Source organism: Helicoverpa zea, chromosome 16 (genome assembly GCF_022581195.2).
Source record: "Helicoverpa zea isolate HzStark_Cry1AcR chromosome 16, ilHelZeax1.1, whole genome shotgun sequence".
In the NCBI taxonomy this organism is placed as follows: domain Eukaryota; kingdom Metazoa; phylum Arthropoda; class Insecta; order Lepidoptera; family Noctuidae; genus Helicoverpa; species Helicoverpa zea.
In genome coordinates this window covers 1686545-1710097 of record NC_061467.1, presented here as the reverse complement: position 1 = coordinate 1710097, position 23553 = coordinate 1686545, and the positions used below count along the sequence as shown (strand labels likewise).

The 23553-nt window shown below is 38.2% G+C and overlaps 1 protein-coding gene across 1 annotated transcript in view; it reads left to right on the top strand.

Annotated features, from left to right (window-relative positions):
• Positions 1-23067, top strand: part of LOC124637462 (amyloid protein-binding protein 2) — a 51243-nt gene extending 28176 nt beyond the window's left edge. The window contains exons 2-13 of the mRNA XM_047173961.1: positions 10358-10471; positions 14405-14519; positions 15504-15630; positions 16587-16766; positions 17298-17462; positions 17926-18133; positions 18979-19137; positions 19678-19783; positions 20102-20244; positions 20664-20829; positions 21202-21330; positions 21699-23067. Coding sequence (XP_047029917.1) covers positions 10358-10471; positions 14405-14519; positions 15504-15630; positions 16587-16766; positions 17298-17462; positions 17926-18133; positions 18979-19137; positions 19678-19783; positions 20102-20244; positions 20664-20829; positions 21202-21330; positions 21699-21802 — 1716 coding nt within the window. The 3' untranslated portion in view covers positions 21803-23067. The remainder of the gene's footprint in view (positions 1-10357; positions 10472-14404; positions 14520-15503; positions 15631-16586; positions 16767-17297; positions 17463-17925; positions 18134-18978; positions 19138-19677; positions 19784-20101; positions 20245-20663; positions 20830-21201; positions 21331-21698) is intronic.
• The last annotated feature ends 486 nt before the right edge of the window (positions 23068-23553 follow it).

Below are 23553 nucleotides of genomic sequence, written 5' to 3'. Positions count from 1 at the left end.
CTAAAAAGCACCTCCAACCTTTAACCTGCAACAGATGCACATCTAATCTCTAACCGAGTTGTGCAAGGTGCGCCCGCGCAGTTTTGTAACAACAACGACGCTCGCCGTGTGTCGGCGCTCGTGCCGAGGTCGCCGCCCACACTCACGCTTATCGATATTGAATTTGAATTAGTTTAGTCTATGCTCACGTCTATAACGTCAAAACACTGAAGCATAATACAGGTGTTACGTCTATGGCAGGTACGCGGAAGTCAACTCAAATATTGAAAGAATGATCTAGAACACAATAAGAAATGGCCGTGAGGATGTCTAAAATTGGCGCCAGTGTGTTCGTTTGAGTAATAAATACAGTTTTCCTAGAAAAAAGTATGTTTAAAAACAGTGGCCTAGATAAGTTTATAAGATGATTATGATCTTCAGTTGATTTGATTGCACTCTGATACGCTATCGATTCAAATGCAATTGTTTCACATTATACCATAACTTATTGTTATTGTTTTCTTCCACAAGCTATGAAAATATGTGCTAAACAATTTATGGCTTATTTATACGTTTACAAGAAGATCATACGGTGGATAATGTAAAATATTCGCATTGTATGTATTTATGGTTGTAGATATCATCATAAATATTTACATATCTTGTTTTATTTTCTTTAAAGGTGCCTTTAGTTTCCTCGTTAACTCATCATACTTTACCACCTGATCCTATTTACATTTTAAATTAATTTCTTTTGAATTCCGCACATTTTTCAATGTTCTCACGACGATGTTATTCATAATTCACGGAATGAAAGTGAATCTTGCGACCTTTCTCACGCGTCAGATGGAGTAACACGAGCATAAAATTTTAATTGCCCATTGTTTTAAAGATCCTGGTCGACGTATCTCGGATTTGGTGTCACTTAGAAATGATTTAAGATGTACATAAATTGATCAACCGACTTGAAATGCTCTCAAACCAAATGTGTTTCTTGGTTTCCTGATAGCTATGACATTGGACTCGTTCAAGTCAGGAGTGTATAGGTTACTTGCTTCTGCTGCACACTTACTTGTACCCCATATCAGTATGATCAGAGATGGTCACACCATTTGGCAGAATAGTGGTAAAATGTGTACCAAGGATTGGATACAGAAGTAAATGACGGCTCTATGTACCGTAGTAAGATCGATTTATCTTCCCATGTTCTAGCTGTACTTTCTAGAGCATAAAAATTAAAGTTGATGTTGTCTGTCGGTCAGCACGCAGAGAATGTCACCTATCCCGTTGTTTATCGACACCAGATGAGCGCACTATTGACGCGCACTGTTTGTTTCAATAGCGAATACTTTGGACTGCTATGTGAAGAATTGCTGCTTTGATGACTTGGCTTGTCGATAGCTGGATTTATGATTGTTTGTTTGTATAATCACCTGCTGGGGTATTTGTTCTAATGTAAAAGTTGGAGGCTAAGATGCTATTGTTTTGTATAACATGAGTGAAGACCAAATTATAAGACGACGGAATCTCGTTGTGAATCTTTTGCGCAAAAGTGTTACAATTTGTGTAGGTACAATAGATGCTTTCAGATAACAGTAATCCCTAGTTTTGCAATCTGAAGTGCAAACGTCTACATACATAGATGAAACTGTAATTAGTGTTGTAAGAAATGCTCTCACGAAAATCAGTTTGGCAAAATAGATTCACCTTGCTTCAAAAATGGACGCCGATCTATCTTTACAAGTATAGTCGCCTTGCATGTCTTGCATATCGTCTGGCCTTCCAACAGCGTCTGTATTATTTCTTCAAAATTAACTAAGAGCAGGTTTTCGAGCGGAATCAGGTGATTGCTGAAATAAATCAAACGTTACGTAGAAACTTGGCGTGGAAACGCTCTGGTGGGCGACCTTGTGGCCAAACAGCTTTATTTAGTGCTAAACTATTAATATATTGTATCACTCATATGTAGCTAGCCTCAGATTAAATGTTTTCAGCTGTTCTCTAACGTTTATCGTCATTTGCAGCATTTTGGGGCGTTGTAGCTTATATCGTCTGCTTCCTTATGTAAAAGTCTCTTTTCTTTCTTTTGCATACACTCCATTCTTGCTGTATTAATGGCGACAACATCGCCTTCAAACAATCACTCACCCAAAAGACTTCCCCATATGCTATACCTACGTACATCAAAATCGTATATAATCATGAGTATCTCTGTCTGTAATTGAGTCATGAATACTCATGATAAACGTACTGACACTGATATGCCGGGATTACACACGTCACTAAGAAGTAATTGTCGTGTTGTGTTCGCAATCAGCACACACACTCAAACGTGACGTATTAATACAGATATTATTTAGGTAAACTTACAGCTTTATTATAAGCATACAATCCATGTTTGTGTACGGATTAGAAGTGGTAATTTATCTAATCTGATATCCTAATGGCTGATGTGTTATTGGTTGCTTTGATAGGCTAGTTTATCGTGAGTTTCTTGTTAAGAATAATTTGGTGAGAGAAGTTAAGGCTAAGATGTTCATGACTACTCTTATCGGAGATATATCGATGACCTAACCAGAGGAATACTAAGAATGTGTCGGAATTCGGATGTATCATGTATAAAATTGTATTCGCTACAAATAAATATGTTCTTACTCCAAAAACTTAAACATGTGTCGAACACTTGTCTAAAAAAAGTGTGGCTACAAAATGGACCTTATTTCAACGTCAAAATCTGTCTTTTTGACAAGTCTTACACTGACGTTTAAAGTTTTTGTGGTAGGACGGATAGTGTTTAAATAAGTTGATGTTTGCTAGAGCTGAAAATGTCTGACCTAAAGTTATAGCATGAGGGCAAGAGATCGATGACTTGGCTGAGATTTAGAAAAGTTCAAGTTAGCTATGTATCTCTGGGTCAGTGACTCCTTAACCCTTAGCCCGTCTGGAAAACCTTAAAATAGGATCGATACCCGCCGTCTATCGTTCCAACGAGTACCTACATAGTGTAAAAAAGTATATCTGCTTTTATTCCCATTTTTACAACAATATTAAACTCTCTTTAAGGAGTTTCGTGACTGCAGGAAGTTTTATAGGAACGTTTACATTTAACTGCATGTTTTACGATTTTAGCCGCTTAATTAAGTTGTAAATTGTTGGCAAAGAATGTAACGTTTGAACTTTGTAAAGGAGTTTAAATAACGCCTTTCTGAATGCGTTATCGACTCTGTGGTCCTTTAGTTACAAACCATTTATACTCATGTGTGTGACGTCTTTTAACGAACTAAAATCCCTGTTGCCAACATTATACACTGTAAAAGTTTTTTAATATTCACAAACAAGGTCAAGGTCATTCCCAACCCTCATTTGCGACCTTTTCACCTGAAAACAAACTACAAAATGTTTGTTTGTTGTACAAAACAATCCTGCCTTTATTAACTGACGTGAAAGGCCTGCGGTCCGGCTTTTGTTTGCTTTTCAACTTCTGTGAAATAAGCGTATTTGTCTTTTTGAGCCGTAGTGGCATGCGAAAAATTGCATTTAAATAAGCCGGTTATGTAGAACATTTTAGGAAGGTTTTGTTTGTGGTAATATTATTTGCCTTTTAGCCGTACTAGTTATATATAGAAAAAAATATAAAATGAATGTAACTACATTTTTCGGTTATCCATTTTCGCTAAATGGAAAATAATTAAAGTGCTAGCGCATTGCGCTATGCAATTCCATCGCAATTTTGTTCAGAAAAACCGCGCAACCGTGCTGATTATACCAATATTATTTCCCCAGGGTCGTTGGAAACTGCGGCTTCCTGGAAATAACACCAACAGTGTTACTATGTAAAAACACATATTTTACAGAGATGTACATTTTGTAAACTTGTAAACTCCGCGTCGACGTAAACATTACGATTACGACATAGTTACGTGTAATCGTTGCAACATAGTGAAACAAAAACAACGTAAGTCGTAGTCTTAAGCGATTACCGTGTTAATTGTTAATAATTAAATGTAGCGTTTAATGATGTATTGTGTGGAGTGATTGACGGTATATTAAACTTATCTTATTGTGACGTTGTTCTAGGAATACTGGCTTTTGAATCTTGATTTACGTTGTTTGCGTTTTACTGCGTCTGAGTTACTTATTCCTATGTCGTGATCAAACGAGTTGGTGAATTGGCGTTTTGTCTTCTCTTTATTTCTAAATTTTATATCTTGCATACTTGTCACTGCCTGGCAAGCAGAAATTATTGGTAGTAATAATAATATTTGACGACCGTCATTGATTTTGGGGAATATTGACTCTATGCTCCGATTGAGCCATAATTATAAATAAAAAAATTCGTTCATCAAAACATATTTTCAGCCTATTGTTATTTGGTGATGCGTTCATTAGAGAACAAGGGTTCTTTATTCGTTGAAATTATTTGACAAAGGTTCTCGTATTTCTCGGTTAAACGATATTTGTTTACCAGTCAATGCGTATGCTGTGCTCATTCACCTTTACGAATTCAAAGACGTGATGGTCCAAGCATACGTGCACTATCAAATCAGGTTGAATGATACCAGGTACGACTGATACCAGGCGCGGCTTACGAAATTCGTCGGCCGCGCGCGACTGTCGCGGACCTCGGCAGCGGCGCCATACATTTTCATAGGTTGACTATTGTCGCGCGCGGCCGACGACTGTCGTAAGCCGCGCGCGGCTGTCGTAGCCGCTATCCACGGAATTCTACCTTTACCTCAGCCCTGGCACATAAAGGCCTTAGCTCGGAACATGGTGGTTTTTAGTCAGTAAGAGTCTGACACTCTCTGACACTGCACCCACAGCGGAAGGGGACATTTGATGAATGACCACAAAAAAGTCAGGTGTATCATGTTACTTCTTAATCAGTTACAATATATAATATACAATATACAATAGAAACAATCACAAAGTCCAATGTATTTACGTCAACGTTACAATCTTGCTGATGAGCCAAAACTACAACATAAGTAACAAGTAATTCAAGTACAAGTACAAGTAATTCATGAAAGAGACATCGGAGCCCCGATGATCTAACGATTGAACTGACTCAGTGTTACTATCACATGATTTGATATCGCATTACGACGAAGCCCGACAATTGATTGAAATTACGAGGATGCGCGGTCAATTGGAAGGTCTTCGCTTAATGTGCGTGCTGGATTGATTTTTACTCCTGCTGGGTCAAGGTTCTAATGTCCTACAGAAACTGTCTCAACACCTGTATTGAAAAATTACTCAGTGTTTGCAGTGACTTCATTAAGCCTTGATAGGAAGTGAATATATGTCAATAAGTTGATCAAAAAATTGTAGTGTCAAAAATAAAAATGGGGGTACTTACTCTATTGTTTTCAGCTGTAAGTTGACCTCATTATCTAATTTAGACGATGTCGCAAGTTAATTAAGTTACAACGCAAATAGTTCTTTTGGAATTACAATTTCAGGTGAGCCTACTTTTATAAAGGTTCAATGATTTTTATGCAATTTCGAAATCATTAAACAATTCGACTGCAAAATTAGTGTGTCAAAATCAGTTTATAACCTATCCAAAAATTAGCTTATTGCTAAGATGTTTCTTTCATGCTATTTGAAAGTTCACTTTGATGGCAGGCTCATTAAACTCATCAGCGCATTATGGCTCTTGTTTCCATGGCAACAGTCGTTGTTCAGATATAACAATTTTTTGTACACTGTTTGTTATTAGATTTCCGTACAACTCAATGGGTACTAATGGGAGGACCTTTAGGTCTGTATCCGTTTTGCAGCAGGCTGTTTTTATTATGAGTGTGCGGCTGTATTTTATAACCAGAGCACTTCTAGAAGTCCCCTCTAGAGGGGACATTTTTACAACAGTTTTTACTGTGGAATCAATTCTTTTTTTTTATTCTAACTACGCCTCAACTAGCCTGTTGTTTATAAATAAAAATGTGTAACACATAGGTGTGATTCTAGTTTGGTGGGGTCAAAGTCGAGAGCCCATTGATGTGCTAATCATGACTCATGCCCCTAATTGCTATCGTGTGTTTACGATGCGATCTCATTTCCAATTGGTTTCATACAGTTTTTATAGGTTATTCAAATTACATTTATTTTTTATGCATGCTTGTTTTTAGGGTTCCCCCCCTAAGAGGTAAATCAGGACTTCTATGACTTCGCTCTCTCGCGGACCGCCATAGTTAGACAGTTGGATGATGTATTTCTGTTGCCTCTGTAACACCAATTAAAACCAAGAATAAAATAAAGATCACAAATTTTTTCGTCATCACTCGTATGTTATCTTAGTTCACTTGGACTTCTGCTCACCCCATATGGATTGAACGTGACAATTGACAAGCACTATTGTATGCGACTCGTATGCGTCCGCGACGAGGGTAATATATTTAGAGCATTGTTTTCAATTTGATTACCAAGTTTAATTGTGTAGGTCTACGTGAATCATTCTTTAATGTAAATTAAAGTTAGAACCATATTTTTTTATGTGACCTAAAAGGGAAGGATGTGGTTTGTGGTCGTCTGAATAAACTAACTATAATGATAGGGTGCAGAACTTAGGGTTAAGTTCAAGTACACGTATGTTCCAGATTGTGCTGTTAGGTATTAAAAAACCAACAGTATTTTGAAAAATGAAATGTGTAGTAGATGTTTTCTAATGGAAGTTATATAGCATTGCTATGGGTTTACCTTTATTAGAAACACGGTAAAAAATCCCGCCACTAACTCTTCTGCCTTAATCCGACCATAACAGTTCTTGAAATACAAGGAAGTCAGAACATTATCAGCTCAGCTTTTAAAGTCATGCTCCATAACATATCAATGATTCATTCTCAACTAAGTTAAGCAAACAGATTACTTACACGCAACAAAATCTGAAGCTTTTCACTTACTTTGTTTCACAAGTTCTTAGAAGGCATTTCATTTAACATTGTAGGGTGACGGAAATCACACAAATTCGCTCGAATAATCTCAAGTATACATTTTGCTTTAATATGACCTACAACGCCCTCATTCTGGCGATAAGTTACAAAGTTTACGAATATTATACTTTGTAATTTTGCTAAAGACTTTGTTTGGTACTTTGTTGGGAAGAAATACGTTTTCGATGCTAATTTTAGCAGTCGATTACGATCTTCTAAAACTTTTAATAAGCTTTTTGATACTCGTGATATCCATAATTTGGTAACCTTATCGTTTAGTATCGAGTGCAAAGAGTATCAGACACCCTTTATCCCAATTTTATTTGGGGTCGGCGCAGCTTCTCCCTCGCGACTTCTATCTGCCGTCATGAAGTCGTCTTGTCGTCCACAAGGAACATTCTTTCTGGCCATATCGACAAAACAGTCCCAAATAAAACCATCAGAATATCATGTTATTAGGTAGCCTAATGGCGTTTAGCACTTTTCATTTCCATAACGAACCTAAGTACCATTTATGTATAGAGCAAGAAACTAAAACAAAAGACGATCACGAAGCCTCTCAAGCGCGTTGCGCGCGCAGGTGATCCGGTATCCGTTAACGTAAGGACCAATAAAAACCGGGCACATTGTATGTCCATATGATTGTATGAACCAGTGAGCAACAATGTAAGCAATGGCTGTCAGACGCTTATCGACTGACATTGTCTTGTTGGTATGGTGTAAGGGGGAAGAGGAAAGCGGTTTTTTAAGGCGTAAGATGTATGATGTGACGCACTTCATACATCTTGCAAATGCAATATGGCAAAAGACCACAAAATATTGGTAAAAGATTAGGAATCAGGTGTCCGAGAGCGATGTCACAGATAGAGCGAAGAGGAGAAGACAAATTAGGAAAGCTGACCCCACCACCAAGTGGGATACATAGCAGGAAAGAGAGAAGTAAAAGATTAGGAATACTGTAGTAAGACAGGAGTGGCACCGATTTGTATGTGGATTTTGTTTCAAGTAAGATATGAGGGTGATGGTAAGATATGAGGGCTGTGATATTTAGTGCCAATAATGACCGTTATACTTAAGCAGAGTTGTTTAGCCCCTCCATAAGAGTCCGCTTACCGCTCCCCGCTTCTACCAAACACACATAATGAGTAAAGAATTTATAGCAGTTTTTACAATGTTTGTCTCCAACAACGTTCGTTGACACAAGTCATTGCTTTTATTGCGCTTATAGGACAAGTTGCGGCAACGGGATTCCACCTTACTTTGTTGATATTACTTGTTTTGTTCATACAAAGTACTCGATTGAATTCCGCAAAGTAATCCGTTTGGCAGATAAATCTTGGAGACTGAAGTAGACTGTGACTTCAAAGTAACGAAGTGGCTGTAGGGATTTTTGTGTACTGATTGATGAACTTGAGTGTGTTGTGACGTTCATGAATTGCTCTTGCCATTTTGGGCCTATAACAACATAAATTGGTTATTTTTCTTTCCAGCTAAAAGTTGATCTTTTCGATTGGTAGGTGACTTGATCTTTTCAATAAGTAGGTAAAGCAGGGATTTCTGTATACTGATTGATGATTTTGATCGTTTCGTGACGTTCATAAATTGCCCTTGCCATTTTGGTAAATTCGACTTTTTTTTCCACCTAAAACTTGATCCATTAGTTTAGTAGGTGACTTAATATTTTCAGCCTTGACCTCTCAGCCTTGGCCAAAAGTATTGAGCACCCATGACATCTTTCAGTTTTATGCGGAGTATCAAATAGAAATAAAACGAAACGTTTTTTTTTATTTGTAATTTACTATTTATTAATTGAAAATTAATATTTTGTGGGTCCACCCTTTGCCTTTACAGCAGAAATTCTTTTTGGTAAACAGCTAGCAAGATTTTTACAGTCTTCAGCAGTAATCGCGTTCCATTCTAGGTGCAGGTAGCGTTTCAATTCTTCTCTGTTGTTAATTGTGTGGCGCCTAACTCGACGCTTTAATAAACCCAAACCCCATAAATGTTCTATGGGGTTCAGATCTGGCGACTGGGCAGGCCAGTCAAGAAGCTCTATGCTATTTTTGCGAAACCATGTCATAGAGCGGGCAGATTTGTGGCAAGGCGCGTTATCCTGCTGGAATTTATCACTATCCATGTTCGTGTCACCGAAAAGTTTCGTGAATGAAGGCAGCGACGCAGTTTCTAGCATATTATGTACTTAGAAGAGTCCATGCGGCCCTCACACACGAACAATTCGCCAACTCCAATCGAATCGGTCATGCAACCCCATACTGCCGCCGCCGTGTTTTACAGTTGGGACCACACACTCTGGCTTAAATTCTTCGCTCACCCGACGACGCACAAAAGTCACACCAGGTGTACCAAAAATCTGCAATACAGAGAAAAATATTGAGTTCCGGAAATAAAAAGAACTTCCTCTATGCGTTTAAAATTTAAACCATTTTATATTATTTTGTGAGGGCATTCAGTTGACTTGCTCACCTCAAAGTTTGATTCGTCTGATCACACAACATTTGACCAATCTTCAGCGGTGAAAGTTCGGTGTTGTAAGGCCCATTTGTACCGAGCTTTTTTGTTGCTCTCGGAGAGCCATGGCTTCTTCCTAGCTTTACAGCCTTTCAGACCAGCTTCCTGAAGCCTTCTACGAGTAGTTCGAGCAGAAATTGTTTTCTTCATTTGTTCTGAAAACTCAGCAGCGAGTTCTGAAGATGTTTTTTTCCTATTTCTTAATGACTCTCTCAGTAACTGACGATCCTGACGGCCTATGGTGATGCGTTTGCTCCCGGTTCTCGGTCTATTTTGATGTGATCCGGTATCAGAGAATCGCTGAATTGCATAATGCACGGATCGGCGCGAACATTTCACAGTTTTGGAAATCTCTACTTGTGATTTCCTTTGCTCATGCAGAAGCTGTATCTGCACTCGTTATTCTAAAGAAAGTTCGTTTCGTTTTGGCATATCGCAACTATAACACTTAAAATTTTGAAATAAAATACCAAAGGCGCACTAGATCACTGGATGTTGTCACAACGAGCGATGGTAGCGAACTAAAAAATAAATTCAAAAATTGTAAAAAACACATTTTTTTGCACCCAGGTGTTTTATTGTCAGCTGCGGCATAAGTCATTGTTTTAAAATCTTTGTAGATAACCAATAAAAGAATACTTCAACGATAGATTCGGGTATCTCCCATAATTACCGTGATCTAGCGAAATTTGTAAGGTGCTCAATACTTTTGGCCAAGGCTGTATAATGAATATTTCAAGTGTAATTATCATTGCTTTATAATAAAATTATGTTATTTTATCAAATTTGTTTACTTAAGACCACTTGACCGACACCACTCGAAAACTACTTGACCGATTTTAATTGTCCACTGTTCCAAAGAGTTTTAATTGTTTATGTGTTACCTTATATTTATAGTTTTTTCATGTTTGTTTCAGATGCTCCAAGAGAAGAGACTGTGCATCTTGGGCGCGGAGCTCTCCAAGCTGGATGTATTCGAACGGTTGATGCGGTTTGCAGGGTCACAGCTCAAACTCCTACAGTGCTTCCAGGTAAACATGCAAAAAATTAACAATAGAGAGGAAATAAGGGGAACATATTCTTCACATGCAAGCAAAGCTCCTTGTGAGTGTAAAGTGACTGAAGTCATGCTGACTCCGTAAACCTTGGGTTAGTTCAACGTTTTAACCCCTGTACCTACTTCAGCTGATCGTCTTGTGGTATTTTCATAACTATCATTGCCAACTCTTATAAAGAGCAATCTCAAAAATCTCTTACATTTTGTATTTGAAGTTTAGGAGGACCACCTCGCTTCGTAATAATTACTTCTTCTAATCTATCTACATCAATATTTCGCGGGCAATCTCTATTGATGACAATATCTAGATGTGTAAGTGTAAACAGATTCTCTGGTCACGTAGCACATTCTAGTAAACATGATCCGTCTTACCACAAAAACTTTTAAACGTCAGTTTATGCCTTGTCTAAAAAAATGTCAAATTATGACGTTGACATATGGTTCATTTTGCAGCCAAAATTTTATTAGACAACTGTAAAACAGGGTTTAAAGTTTTTGTAGTAAGACCATATGTGTTCAGTACATAGACGGTGTCATAGTCACAACGGTCGTGATGCACCAGGGCTGTCAAACGTAAGAGATAATTATAATAAATCATCATAATCAATTTGCTATTGTTTAACGGGCTTTCCCCAGTTAGACAATCGTGACACATCGTTTATCCGTAGTTATTTTTAGTATCACCTTTGCTTACTAGTTACCGTTTATTCTCGCATAGAAGCACAATATGAGCCAAAGGGTAAAATTGTGACCCCTTCACAAAGACTCTGTTGTCCGTTCGTCCGTCTGTCTGCAGACTGGATATTTCATGAATCGTAGCTAGATAGTTGGAATCGCTGTTGTTGCCATAACAACAGAATAAAATAATATAAATGGCCTATTCAAAAACCGAGATTGTTTTTTGTTTTTTCCGCGTGCACGAGTCTTACTTGCACTTAGCTACCCAAGCAGCAAAATAGTCGAGTAAGAAATTGTTTACTCAGCCTTTAATCGTATTAGAGCCGAGTAACCGTTCATAAAACACTCATTTATCGTTTAATAGCGGTAATCTCGACTATTTAGCAAAATTTGCTAATGTGTGCTTTATGAACGTCGAATAAACGTTTACAGCACTATGTTTTAGCACTTTTACAACACCTTTTAGCAGATGCTAAATTAAAGTGGCTAAATTACTCGTTACTCGATCGTTTCATCTATAACAGTCATATAATAGCTGCGGAATAGCTGATTCGCTGAATTGGGTGCTTTTATACAGCCGTTACTCAGCTCTCTTTTATGTTTCTGTAAGAGCTCTATAAACATAATCAAAATGCTTATGGCAAGATTGCTGCTGTTACTGCACACTTATAGATTAACTCGTATAATATAATTAAAAACGTTTGTATAGGAACTGTAGTGTACTTAAAAGCTTTCATACGATATTTACTCAGCTTAAAGTAGTATTGTAGAGTTCTGAGAAACAGTAACAGCACAAGTCCGTGCATTGTGAATTTCCAAGCGCGAGTCCGAGTATTTTAAGTGGTTCCGTAGACTCAAGTAACACAATAACTTACAATACAAATGACAACGGACGACACTTAGAACCAGGACATATAAGTGATGTTGTAATAAGTTCAGATATTAAATATACTGAAATCAGTTCTGATTCAGAAAGCAGTGAAAAAGACAGTGTCGACGATAATAATTTTCAGATGAATTTAAGAGAATGGTCTCCTCAATTAGATATATGTATCTAATGCTGCATTAAGACAACTGGCAACTATTTTAAATAAACGCCTGCCACATGTTCATCCTAAAGATCCACAATTCCTTATTGACTGATTTTCTTCGGTTTGAGTTATTGTTTGTGCTAAAGCCACATCCGTTACATTTATCTTATAATATAAAACGAGTTTCCTTCCAAGCACATCCCAATTTAAAAAAAAATCTTACTTAAAATGATTTTTTTGGTCTCGTACCAATAAGCGAACCCTAAATCCTGTTATCATGGCGATACCTTGTGCTATAAATGTGCTGACTAGCACTCTTACTCGACTTTTAATCGAATAAGTTCGCTGTAATTACAACTGGATTACCAATATGGCCACAGCATTAAATATATTTAATTTAATAAATTAGTCGTCCAAATTTAAGAAAATAGACAGCGCATTAATGTGTATGTAAAAATGCCTTGAGGTTTAACAATAAAGCTTGTTGCGCATGATATTTTGAAGCAGCTACACAGAACAGTAAAAATAAACATATTAATATCTCTAAAACTTAATATAAATGTAATATATATTCCTTTTTCTTAACCTTTGAAATGTAGTTTACTTTACAAATAAGCGTTGAAAATTAAATTAGGTAAGAGCCTCCGTAAGATCATTTACAGCACCTATTAGTCGAGTAAAATCATTATATTTGCTGTTATAGAACTAAAATTATCTGTATATTAGCAAATCGATTGCGTTTATTGAACTTAATATCCTATATACGCATTTTGGTTGCTCTTAAAACACGCCTAGTGCTTTCTACCACTGTTACTCAAATCTTACAGCATGTTTTAGTTGCTTACTCAGCGCTTATTCCACTTTAATAGGACTTTAGTCTGAATAATTTGCGCTTTTTTCGTGTTGAGTAAACGTTTCTGACGCTTTTACTCGACCGTTTTAAGAACTTTTACAGAACTTAAAGGCGAAAACAGAACGTGCTCTCGACCATTATAGCACGTCTACTTGCTGCTTGGGTAGTTTATCAAATTCTACTTACGTATATTTTCGTTGTTTGGGTACATCGGCACTGAGTTGATATTATAACCCGGTAGAGATTGGAGTCCACATCGCTTCTGATTAAAACACAACAATTTCAGGCTTCATTAACGATAATTACCAAATAAATAGATAACTTTGATTACAATGTTATGAATGCCAATAAGTAAGATTATCTTAATCCCGTAATTAAGAGATATGTAGGTGTTGTTTACAAAATACCCAAGGCACGTGAATATTTTTTTTTTTACAATGTTGTTATTTAAATAGGTATTTCCCGCGATTTTATCCATGTTGATGACAGAACTATCCTACGCAACGAAACATTCTTGATTCGGCCCAGCCATTCTGCTTTTATCTCGTATAAAACAGACAGATTGACTTTTGCATTTATAGTATTTATTAGTAAGGATTCAAATCTAAGGGACAATGATTAACAAACCCTATAGGCAAGGGCAATGAGCATGGAATAAACATTGCGTGTTCCTGTCATCTGCCTGTATCTGTCGAAAGCAGAACGTTTTGACGACAACCAATGAAACGTGTAGCATTTACGTAAGGCTTTTGTTCAATAGTTAGGTGAATGGATATGTCCATTACAGGATGCTTTTAGACAAAACTTACAAAGAACTAGATGAATAGAAAATTCTTACAATAATAGACACCATTATAGTTCGGCCATTCAGAGAATGCGTTCCTGACACGTCGCGATTGAACTGACGACGTAATAACATTCATTGATTATTGATATAATAATGTTGTTTTAATGCTCCTCAATTGTTAAAACGGTAAACAACCAGCAAAAATATTTTTATCGTAACTGCAACGCCATTGCAAAGTTACGTCGTCAGTTCAATCGCGACGTGTCAGGAACGCATTCTCTGAATGGCCGAACTATAGTACTAAACAATGTAGGCAATGTAATCCAATATGGATGAGTACAATAAGCGGCCTTAACGTTAAAAAGTAATTGAGCATTATTTCACTATCCCATGTAAGCATTCTCTCATTTTCTCTAAAAGAATTTGGCTAATTTTGATAAAATGATAATTTGCGCTTTCGTGATCAAGAAAGACAAGACAGATCTTACATCTGCATTTATATTAAACGGTTCTTATTCTTCTTAAGTATAAAACTACAAAAGTATCTGTTGTCCTCAGGCAGTGATAGAGCACGGGTCGAGGCTGTCGGCGGAGCTGGCAGCGAGCTACCTCGCCAAGACTGAATGCGGCTGCAACAGCCGCCTAGACCTTATACACCTCGGTCTTAGACTTGGTAAGTAAACTGTGATAAGGCTCGACTTAAATGCTTAAGGGTGAAAACACCCCAAGGCTAGCTGTGGAAAAAGGGGACCATATGTATAGCAGTGGTTTTCTATGGCCAGATAGAAGGTAACCGGGTTGCTTATTTTTACCCATCAATGATCGTGGTAACAGTTACTGCTAATCTAAATCCTGGATTATTCCGAAATGGGATGTAAGAAGTTATTGTTTGCCTTTACAAATTGCAAATGCAAACCTGGAAAGTCCTCAAGTTTTTGTATGTCTATAACTTTTTGGACCTTTACTTACAGCGATGTCCATGTAAGGCTGGGATTTACCAGAAATCAATGAAAAATAATGGGGGTCTGTAATCCACAATATCGTATTCGTCTCAATAGAGAATAGGACAGTCTGCATAGGGGCATATAAATGGCCACCATTCATCAATTCTAACTGTATCCGACACCCGGAGCACCCACGGGTACAAGGAAGTTCGAACATTAAAAATTACACGAACATTAGTCGCCCACAGAATTACGTCATAGACTTCTGAAATAACATCTGGGATATGTAGAAAACAGAAACACAGCATTACTATATGGACTATTGCCTTTTCAAAATGACAGCACTACAATATGGACTATTTCAAATATAACAAACTAGCTGTCCCCTCCAATCCCCGCCGCGTCCCCAGGGAACTGCTTTTCGCATCTGGATAAAAATGGCCTATGTCCTTTCTCAAGCTCTAAACTTCGGTACCAAAGTTCGGTTTAATTTTGGAAAATTGCATTTCACAATGATGGGGTTGGTTTGCAGTCTTAACACTGTCTTATTCTGCTAATCAGTGATTTGGGAGACTAGCTAATATTACCACCACCATCATTTACCTAACCTTGGACCAGGGGCTCTGCTCCAGGTCAGAACAAATAAATTGCCGGCTTATTGACCTCTCCCATGATCGTGGTTTTTTTTCACTCAAAGTATATGGTGTTTCCAGGTGGTTTCCTGAACGAGGCAGGCTGGTACGCGGACGCTCAGCGAGTGCTGCTGCGGTGTCGCGAACTGTGCCAGGAGATGCCGCAGACCACCTACTATAAGAGGCTCACACTAGAATGTTGTCATAGGTGAGTCGAATCATCATCATCCTCCTACCCATATCCGAATTATTTATTTCAGGTTCAGCATAGCATGTACGCCGTATATATCCACCTTCCAGACTTCCGTCTGTTTTTTGAAAGTTTATCAAAAATCTTCAGTCTATAACGTACCTGCAAAAGAGTAGGCTAACCTTGAAAAGTTTATCTTTAAATAAAAAAATATTCATAACATGACATACAAAAAAAATAGACATACACAACATTTTCAATCACATCATTTATTTATTCAAGAAGTTACATGCGCAATATTTTCAATTACATAATCCTATTATTTAATAGTAGTAACAAATTATTTTTCTATAACGTCTAGTAACAAAGTCCCACATATAGTTATACCTCAATAAACTACCATGCGCAGGTGACTTAGTTCACCTAGTGACGTGTTAGGCCTACATCTATGTAATACAATAATTAAGACTCGTAACTATGATAATGCAAGTTATATTGTGCAGCGATTTGCATTGCTGATGCACTTAATTACTGCCAAGTAACGGTTCGCTGGCGTCATGTGTTACGGCTATTATTTATACTTTATAGTGCAACTTTGAAGTAGATTTTATATAGGTGCAATAAATTGTAAAGATGCTGATTGGTACTGAAGGTACCACTTGCTAATTTTAAAATCCGGGTTTCTTCCCTATGTTTTTTTTACCACTCTATTCATATATTTATTTGTTGAAGAGGCTTAAAGCTGGATACAATTATGGACCCTGTTAGGGCACAGCAAAATATGGCATTACAACATTGATATTACACATTTTCAATAACCAATATGTTCTTCGTAGAGATGATTAGGAAAAACAAGTGTCTAGTTTAATTATAATTTGTTAAAATGCACCGATAATATGTTTTTTTTTTTAAATAAAAGAGCAATAAAACCACACCATCGTGCATTAACGTCTTACAAACATAAACCATTCCAGGTTACTAAACACACAATCAGCGTACTGCTGTTTTCCCGCGGCGGCGGAAACATACGCGCTCGCGCTACAACTGCTGGGCATACCGGATGACGTCACCGCGGACCTGCCGGACGGGCCACTCGCAGTCGCAGACACGTGCGATAAGGCGCTACAGACTGACGAAGAAGAATATATTGACAGGTAATTTGGGAGCCATTTGATGAGTTGAAAATTGATTAGGAGGAAAACAAAATTATGTAAATATAATTTAGTTTATTGACTAAATTATATTTAGTGTGCGACTTCCCGGGACCCAAAGGCTGGTTTTTATTTCGCACAGAGGTTGAGCATTGCCATCCAACGTGGCAATGCTGCTAGTCTTTTGGGTACATTACCCAGTGACAGCTATGAGGAGCAATTTTTTGATGCACTGTATTAGTTTTAAGTTGTATATATATATAGGTTTTTTTTTTTTCAATTAATGTAAATATTTTATGAATAAAGTCTTAAGTAACCATTTATTTTATTTAAGTTCATTAAAAAAACATCCAATTTTGCACGACATTATTGTAATATATTGATAAACTCCTAATGCGAAAATAACTGTTTGTTTGTCTGTCGGGCTTACAAGCCGAAATTACCTAAGTTATATATTTTTTACCCGATTATGTCGTTCTTTTGTGTTTCTTTTTTTCGTGTTTTTAAATTCTTGTTTTGTGTTTTCCTCCGCAGTGACTGCCCGGGCTTCGGCGCGGAGTCGTCGTGGGGCTGGTCGGCGCTGTGCACGCGGGTGTGCAAGGAGCTGAGCGCGCTGTTCTTCGTGCGCTGCGACTACTCCGCCGCCTACGTGTGGGCGCTGCGGGCGCTGCGCATGCTGACCCCGCACACGCCGCACAAGTCAGTACATTATACATGTGCAGTGCGCTGCGACTACTCCGCCGCCATAGTGTGTCTACTATCATCATACTACGTACTATATAAAAAATTATACGTCATTTCCACATAATATAAAAGCACTCGGAGTAAGGAAATATGAATGGAGATGCCAGAATGCAGGTAGGTCAGGCGCCTTCTTCTAGGTCAAACAGGTATGGTGAGCATGACTAAAACGATTATTTACTAGCGAACTAATGAGAGATTTTTGTAATTACAAAAAATGCAGGTCAGGTCTTAAGAAGCCGTAGAAGAAAGAAGACGGTAACGTTTCTCATCTCCCACACGCCCGTATTTTGGCGCGCTACTTTTTTTGTAAATTTTCCTATTATGGCACTTGCGCTAGTTTTTTTGTTCTTTAAAAAAATCCTCTTTAAATGATCTGTACACTGTTACACAGCAGCTAAACCAAGTCGGTGTTATCCAGGATAACGATCGAGGTGCTGCGCGCGTGCGGCAAGGCGTGCGTGGTGAAGCGGCGCTTCGGCGCGGCCGGCCTGCTGGTGCGCCAGGCCGTGGCGCTGGCGCGCGCCGCCTTCGGCGTCGCCCACCCCAGATACGCCGCCGCGCTGCTGGATCTGGGCTTCTATCTGTTGAACATTGATTCTATTGTACATAGTGTGGCTGTTTATGAGGTTAGTGCCATGGTTTTATCTTTTTTGGGATGCTGAGTTAAATAATGTTTATTTCAATATACAATATATTTAACTGCCTCGTTGGTCTAGCTGTCGCAAGTGCGGCTGCTGAGCGCGAGGTCTCAGGTTCGATTCCCGAGTCGGGCCGAAATTGCTTTGTGGGTTTTAGAAGACTTTCACAAAGCAGCCCGGAGCCTGGAAGTTGGTGATTGATACACCCGTGCATCGGAGAGCACGTAAATGTCGGTCCTGCGCCTGATCTCTTACCGGTCGTGTCGGATTGCCGACCCATCGGACTATGAGAGTGAAGGAATAGGGAATGCACTTGTGTCTGCGCAAATGCTCGTGCACTATAATATGTCCCGCGCAGTTGGCTAATCTCCTTAAATGAGAACAGCCGCTATAGCCGATAATCGGCGAGGAGGACATCATCATTTCAATATAGCAGCACTGTTTCTGATATGTTATCTCGTTAATTCTGGCTAGACAAATGCCAACAAAATTCGACTCTAAGATAACAAAAGATTTTATACATTGTTTATGTCGATTTCAAATAACTTTTAACAGAACAAAAACTATATCCAAATCAATTCTCTCATAAGTTCGCAATAATCGCGATGATAATTATTATACCATGCTCCGTTTTGAGACAACATTGAATACACAACCAATATTTCGATACATCTCAAAAAATTAGCGGCAACCGGGTAACTTTGAACCTCCGCAGATGGAGTTTCGTCGCTTGATTGTTTAATGAATGTCACCACAAGAGTTTTAGAGACGTCTGATAACATTTTTGAGTAATCCATGAAATGCTAAACCAATTTTTACCTCGATCATTCCAGGAAGCTCTGTGCACCTTACGCCGCGTGTTCGGTCGCAGCAGCCTGCACGTGGCGACGGCGCAGGAGGACCTCGCGTACGCGCTGTACGTGCTCGAGTACTCCTCCGGACGCTTCTACAAGGCCAGGGACCACGCCGAGAGGGCCATTAGGATTATTGAGGTCAGTGTGTTACAAAATAATTTATTAGGCACAACTTTGTTGGGATTAGCTTCCAGTCTAACTGGATGCTGGTACCAGTGCTCAGGTACTTATTTAAAGTTTTATTTTAGTTTATGGGAAGTGTTAGCTCTCCAGAGGAGAATATTTTTAAGAACTCGTTTTTCGTAGTCTAAGCAAAATATGTACAATAATTGTACATGTATAACAATAAATTTAATAAAAAGCAGTACTCCTTGATACGGCACGTATTGTGAGGAGGTTTCTGTCTCTGGGACCCTAACCACCGGTACCTTGGACCCTGTACCCGATATCGGTGGCAACCTATTTTTTATATTTTTAAATGTTTTTATTTTTATATTTAATATTTAAAAATGTAAAATATATGTTTGAAAATAAATAAATGACAAGAAAAATTTAATAAAAACATGTTACGACTAAATGTATTGTTCCAGTTCAGTTATAACTATACATACTGTTTAGTTATTCATTGGTCAATATTGAAGATGAATGTAATTATAATAATTATGCTTATTACTACAGAACTTGGTTCCCCCGGACCACTTGCTGCTGGCGTCGGCGAAGCGCGTGAAGGCGCTCATACTGGAGGAGATCGCGCTCGACACGCCGGCCGGGCAGGACATGACCGGTATGTCTACATTGCTTGCTTAATATTTGGTACTTACGTTTCATCAATATCTCATCTACCTTTTATCAACTATGTAAAGGTCGTCAACTATCTAGAAATTAGCTGTATTAGACTAATTAATGTTTGTAACAAAATCGAAAGAATTGAAAGTCTATTCATTCTATTAAGTAATTCACTTTTCTTCAATTATTTCTATGTTTTGATTATTGTAAATAAAAACGCACAAAAATCTGTCAGTTTAAAAATTACTAATTTCTGCGAATGCTCTTATGAAAGTCAACTAAGATTTAAGTATCTATATCCCTCGTATATTTGCAGCGCCGACGCTGCTGGAGGAGTCGGAAGCCCTACACAAGGCGGCGCTGGCGCTGTCGATGATGGCTTTCGGCGAGAAGAACGTGCAGACCGCCAAGCACTACGGCAACCTCGGCAGGCTCTACCAGAGCATGCAGAAGTTCCAGGTAACAAGTCTTCTGTATTAGTATTACATTTTTGCCAAAGAAAATACAAATAAATATTCCCTAAAATATATAAACACAGCACTTCAGATAAGTATGCAGTGTTTAATGCATTCCTGTAATAAGGAGTAAATTTTCCATGTTTGTTTGTGTCAGATAGTTTTAATTAGAACATAATCAAAATCTATGCTCAATGCCTGTAGGAGTCTATTTGCTACTTAATGCTCATATATTTCATGTTATATTGTTATATATGTTGCAATACGGTGAGTTAGGTATTATAAAGTCACTAATAGCCAACTTTGGATATTCAAGCTTCCAACTGTACACCAATTTGAGCCCTCAATAAATACAATTTATTTATTTTTCATCCAAGCACAAAAATAGTCTCACAATTCAAAAATATTTCTCAAATCTTCCAGGACGCAGAAACAATGCACTTGAAAGCGATAGCGATAAAGGAGGAGCTACTGGGCCCCGAGGACTACGAGGTGGGGCTCAGCATCGGCCACCTCGCCTCGCTCTACAACTACCACATGAACATGCACTGTGCCGCTGAGAAGTTGTATCTGCGCTCTATTTCTATCAGTTAGTATAATACATTCCTATCAGTCAAATATATTGCAAATTGTTTAGTGAAACTGGGTAGATTTTTTGCGGTTTTTGGACTCCAAAAATATACAAGAGTCGACAAGCCCATTCGAAGAAAGACTATTGTTTAGGCGTTAAATCGACTTCCCAACAAGGAAGAGGTTTTCGATTCGGAAGTTGGTTTTTTTTTATATATATTATCTCTAATGTTGGTCAGATGTGCGTAGATGCTGCGATAAGAAAAAATATTAAATGACAACTTACTGCTCATAATTTTCAAGGCACAATTATTGGTAAAAACGAAGTACGGCGTTAATTTTTTTATTATATAAACAAGCTATTAATCAGAAAATTTACGTAACCCTGCAGGTCTGAAGCTGTTCGGCGAGCGCTACTCTGGGCTGGAGTACGACTACCGCGGGCTCGTGCACGTGTTCACGCAGCTCAAGCGACACGACCGCGCCAACCACTACAACCGCCTGCTGCAGCACTGGCAGGGTATGTGTACTCACGTTATACAGCTGAAGAGTTTGTTACAAGACACACACACAAACAAACGGTTCCAGAAATACTGGGCCGATTTGAAAATTCTATCAGTGTTAGATAGGCCCATTTATCAAGGAGAACTATAGACTACTAAATTCAATTTAATTGAACACATCAGTAATTCTACAGCAAAGAAAGAAAGAAAAAAAATATTTTACACTCGACATGTTACGAAGGACGTATATTAGGTACTGTTAAATTTACCTACAAATACGTACCTAAACCTAAATCATATTCTGGTTTTAGGAGATTATCTTCTTAGTTTGTTTGACTTACCTCAAGACTTTATCACTCATATTTTATCTATTCGTCATTTCCAGAACTCCGCGAGCAATCAAAGGCGGAGCAGCAGCCAGCACTAGGCGATGAACAAATCCTTCCCCTGAGCGAGCTACACGCCAAGTTCTTCGCGCCCAACGACTGAGCCTCACTCCCACTGACCCCCTGTGACCACGCGACGGGCCCGACCCGTGTCCTGCATACACATGCACTACCCCTTACCTTACCCTAACAATATTGACTACTTCTAGCACAAACGAGACCCCCATCGCTCGCTAGAACAGGTTTTGTGACGAACAGCTCGCTATAATACTCATATTATCTCAGTGTTCTAGCTTTTATACTCAACACTTAATATTACTCCATAATACACAACGCACATCGTAATCATAATGTTCTAAGGGCTCTAAATCTGCTCAATTTGTAAATACGTAATATTAATAATCCCGCTTTGCAAAACCTGAGCTAGATCTAGTTAGGACCGGGGCACAAGTGTCTCTAACGCCAAAGGCTATAAAGCTAAGTCATAAATTGTAAAAATGCGGGCCATAGGAATGTGATCGTGCCTAATTATTGTTGTAGCGTTATTTCGAGCTAGTGTGTGCCGGCCTTAACTTGTGAGCGCGAATAAATTGTCCTGTGAGAATGAACTCGTGCGAATAGGGACCGACTTCGGTAGCTTACTGCAAATTGTTCCTCAAAATGATCAGTGGTTACACTATCAACATTATTTGTTCACATTTAACCCTTGCATACTGCGCTAGTTCATCTTGTGAATAACATAGCAATAAACGTTTATCCTGATTGTAATGAAGAGGCTTCTAAAGTTAAGTGCAAACAAATATTTTTGATATTGTAACGTCAGTATGTGATGTTATTGTGTACGTATTTCGTGTATAGTTATTGTTGCTTTCGCGTAAATTAGTTTTAGAGTTTCGATGTATGAATGGGCAAGTTTTAGAATTGAAATTATGTATATATTGTTTGTTTGCCATTGTTGCCAGTCGCGGGAGCGCTGTGACGCAAGATATACAAGTCACTATTGAAATTATGAATACTATTTCTGTTTGAATGTTAGTGTTATCACGTTTTTGACACTGCCGTACTACCCTGGACATTTGTATGTAAATTGTATAAATATCAGATGTTATAGTAGTTGAGTAGGAAAGAGAAACATATCTATTTTCGCTTTGCAGATAAGACTTGTATAAAGAAGTTGTATTTGTTGACAGAATGCATCGTTTCACGAGAGCGGGCGATTTATCAAATTTTATTTTCTTACATTCACAGCTTGATGTGTTTACAAGTATTTTTATGGAAGTTTATATACATATTGTAATGTAATGTTAGATCATTTAACGGATGGCTGTAACGTGCGAATGGCGTGCGATTAAATAAGTTTTACGAACATTTATTGAGGTTTTATTTTTATATATTTAACCATTTTTCTGCCTTTCTATACGCGATTGAAAAGTAGCTGTATTACCGTAAGGTTTCATCAAAATTGGGTTTGTAGTTTTTGCGTGAGTAGTTAACATGTATAAAAATATTGGGCGGGAAAAGTAAGCCTGTCCTTTCGCCTGTATTAATTAGGGCTTATGTTTAACCTACCACTAGATTTAGTAACAAATAGCAGACAAAAATAGTATTAGATTAGATTAGATTAGATTACTCGGGCTGGTTTCCGCAACTCCACGACAAAGCGCGTATTTTGCGTGTGAGGGTGATAATGGGTGTTTATTCACTCGATCCACCCCAACTCCTCGAGAAAAGCCAGCAGAGGTTTAATTCTGCTGACTATCTCTTGGATAGTACCTGGGTTACCGAAGTACTTAGCCCTGTATATGGCGGTTTCAGGGCAGTCTAGTAGCACGTGTGCCGCTGTTTCTTCTTCCC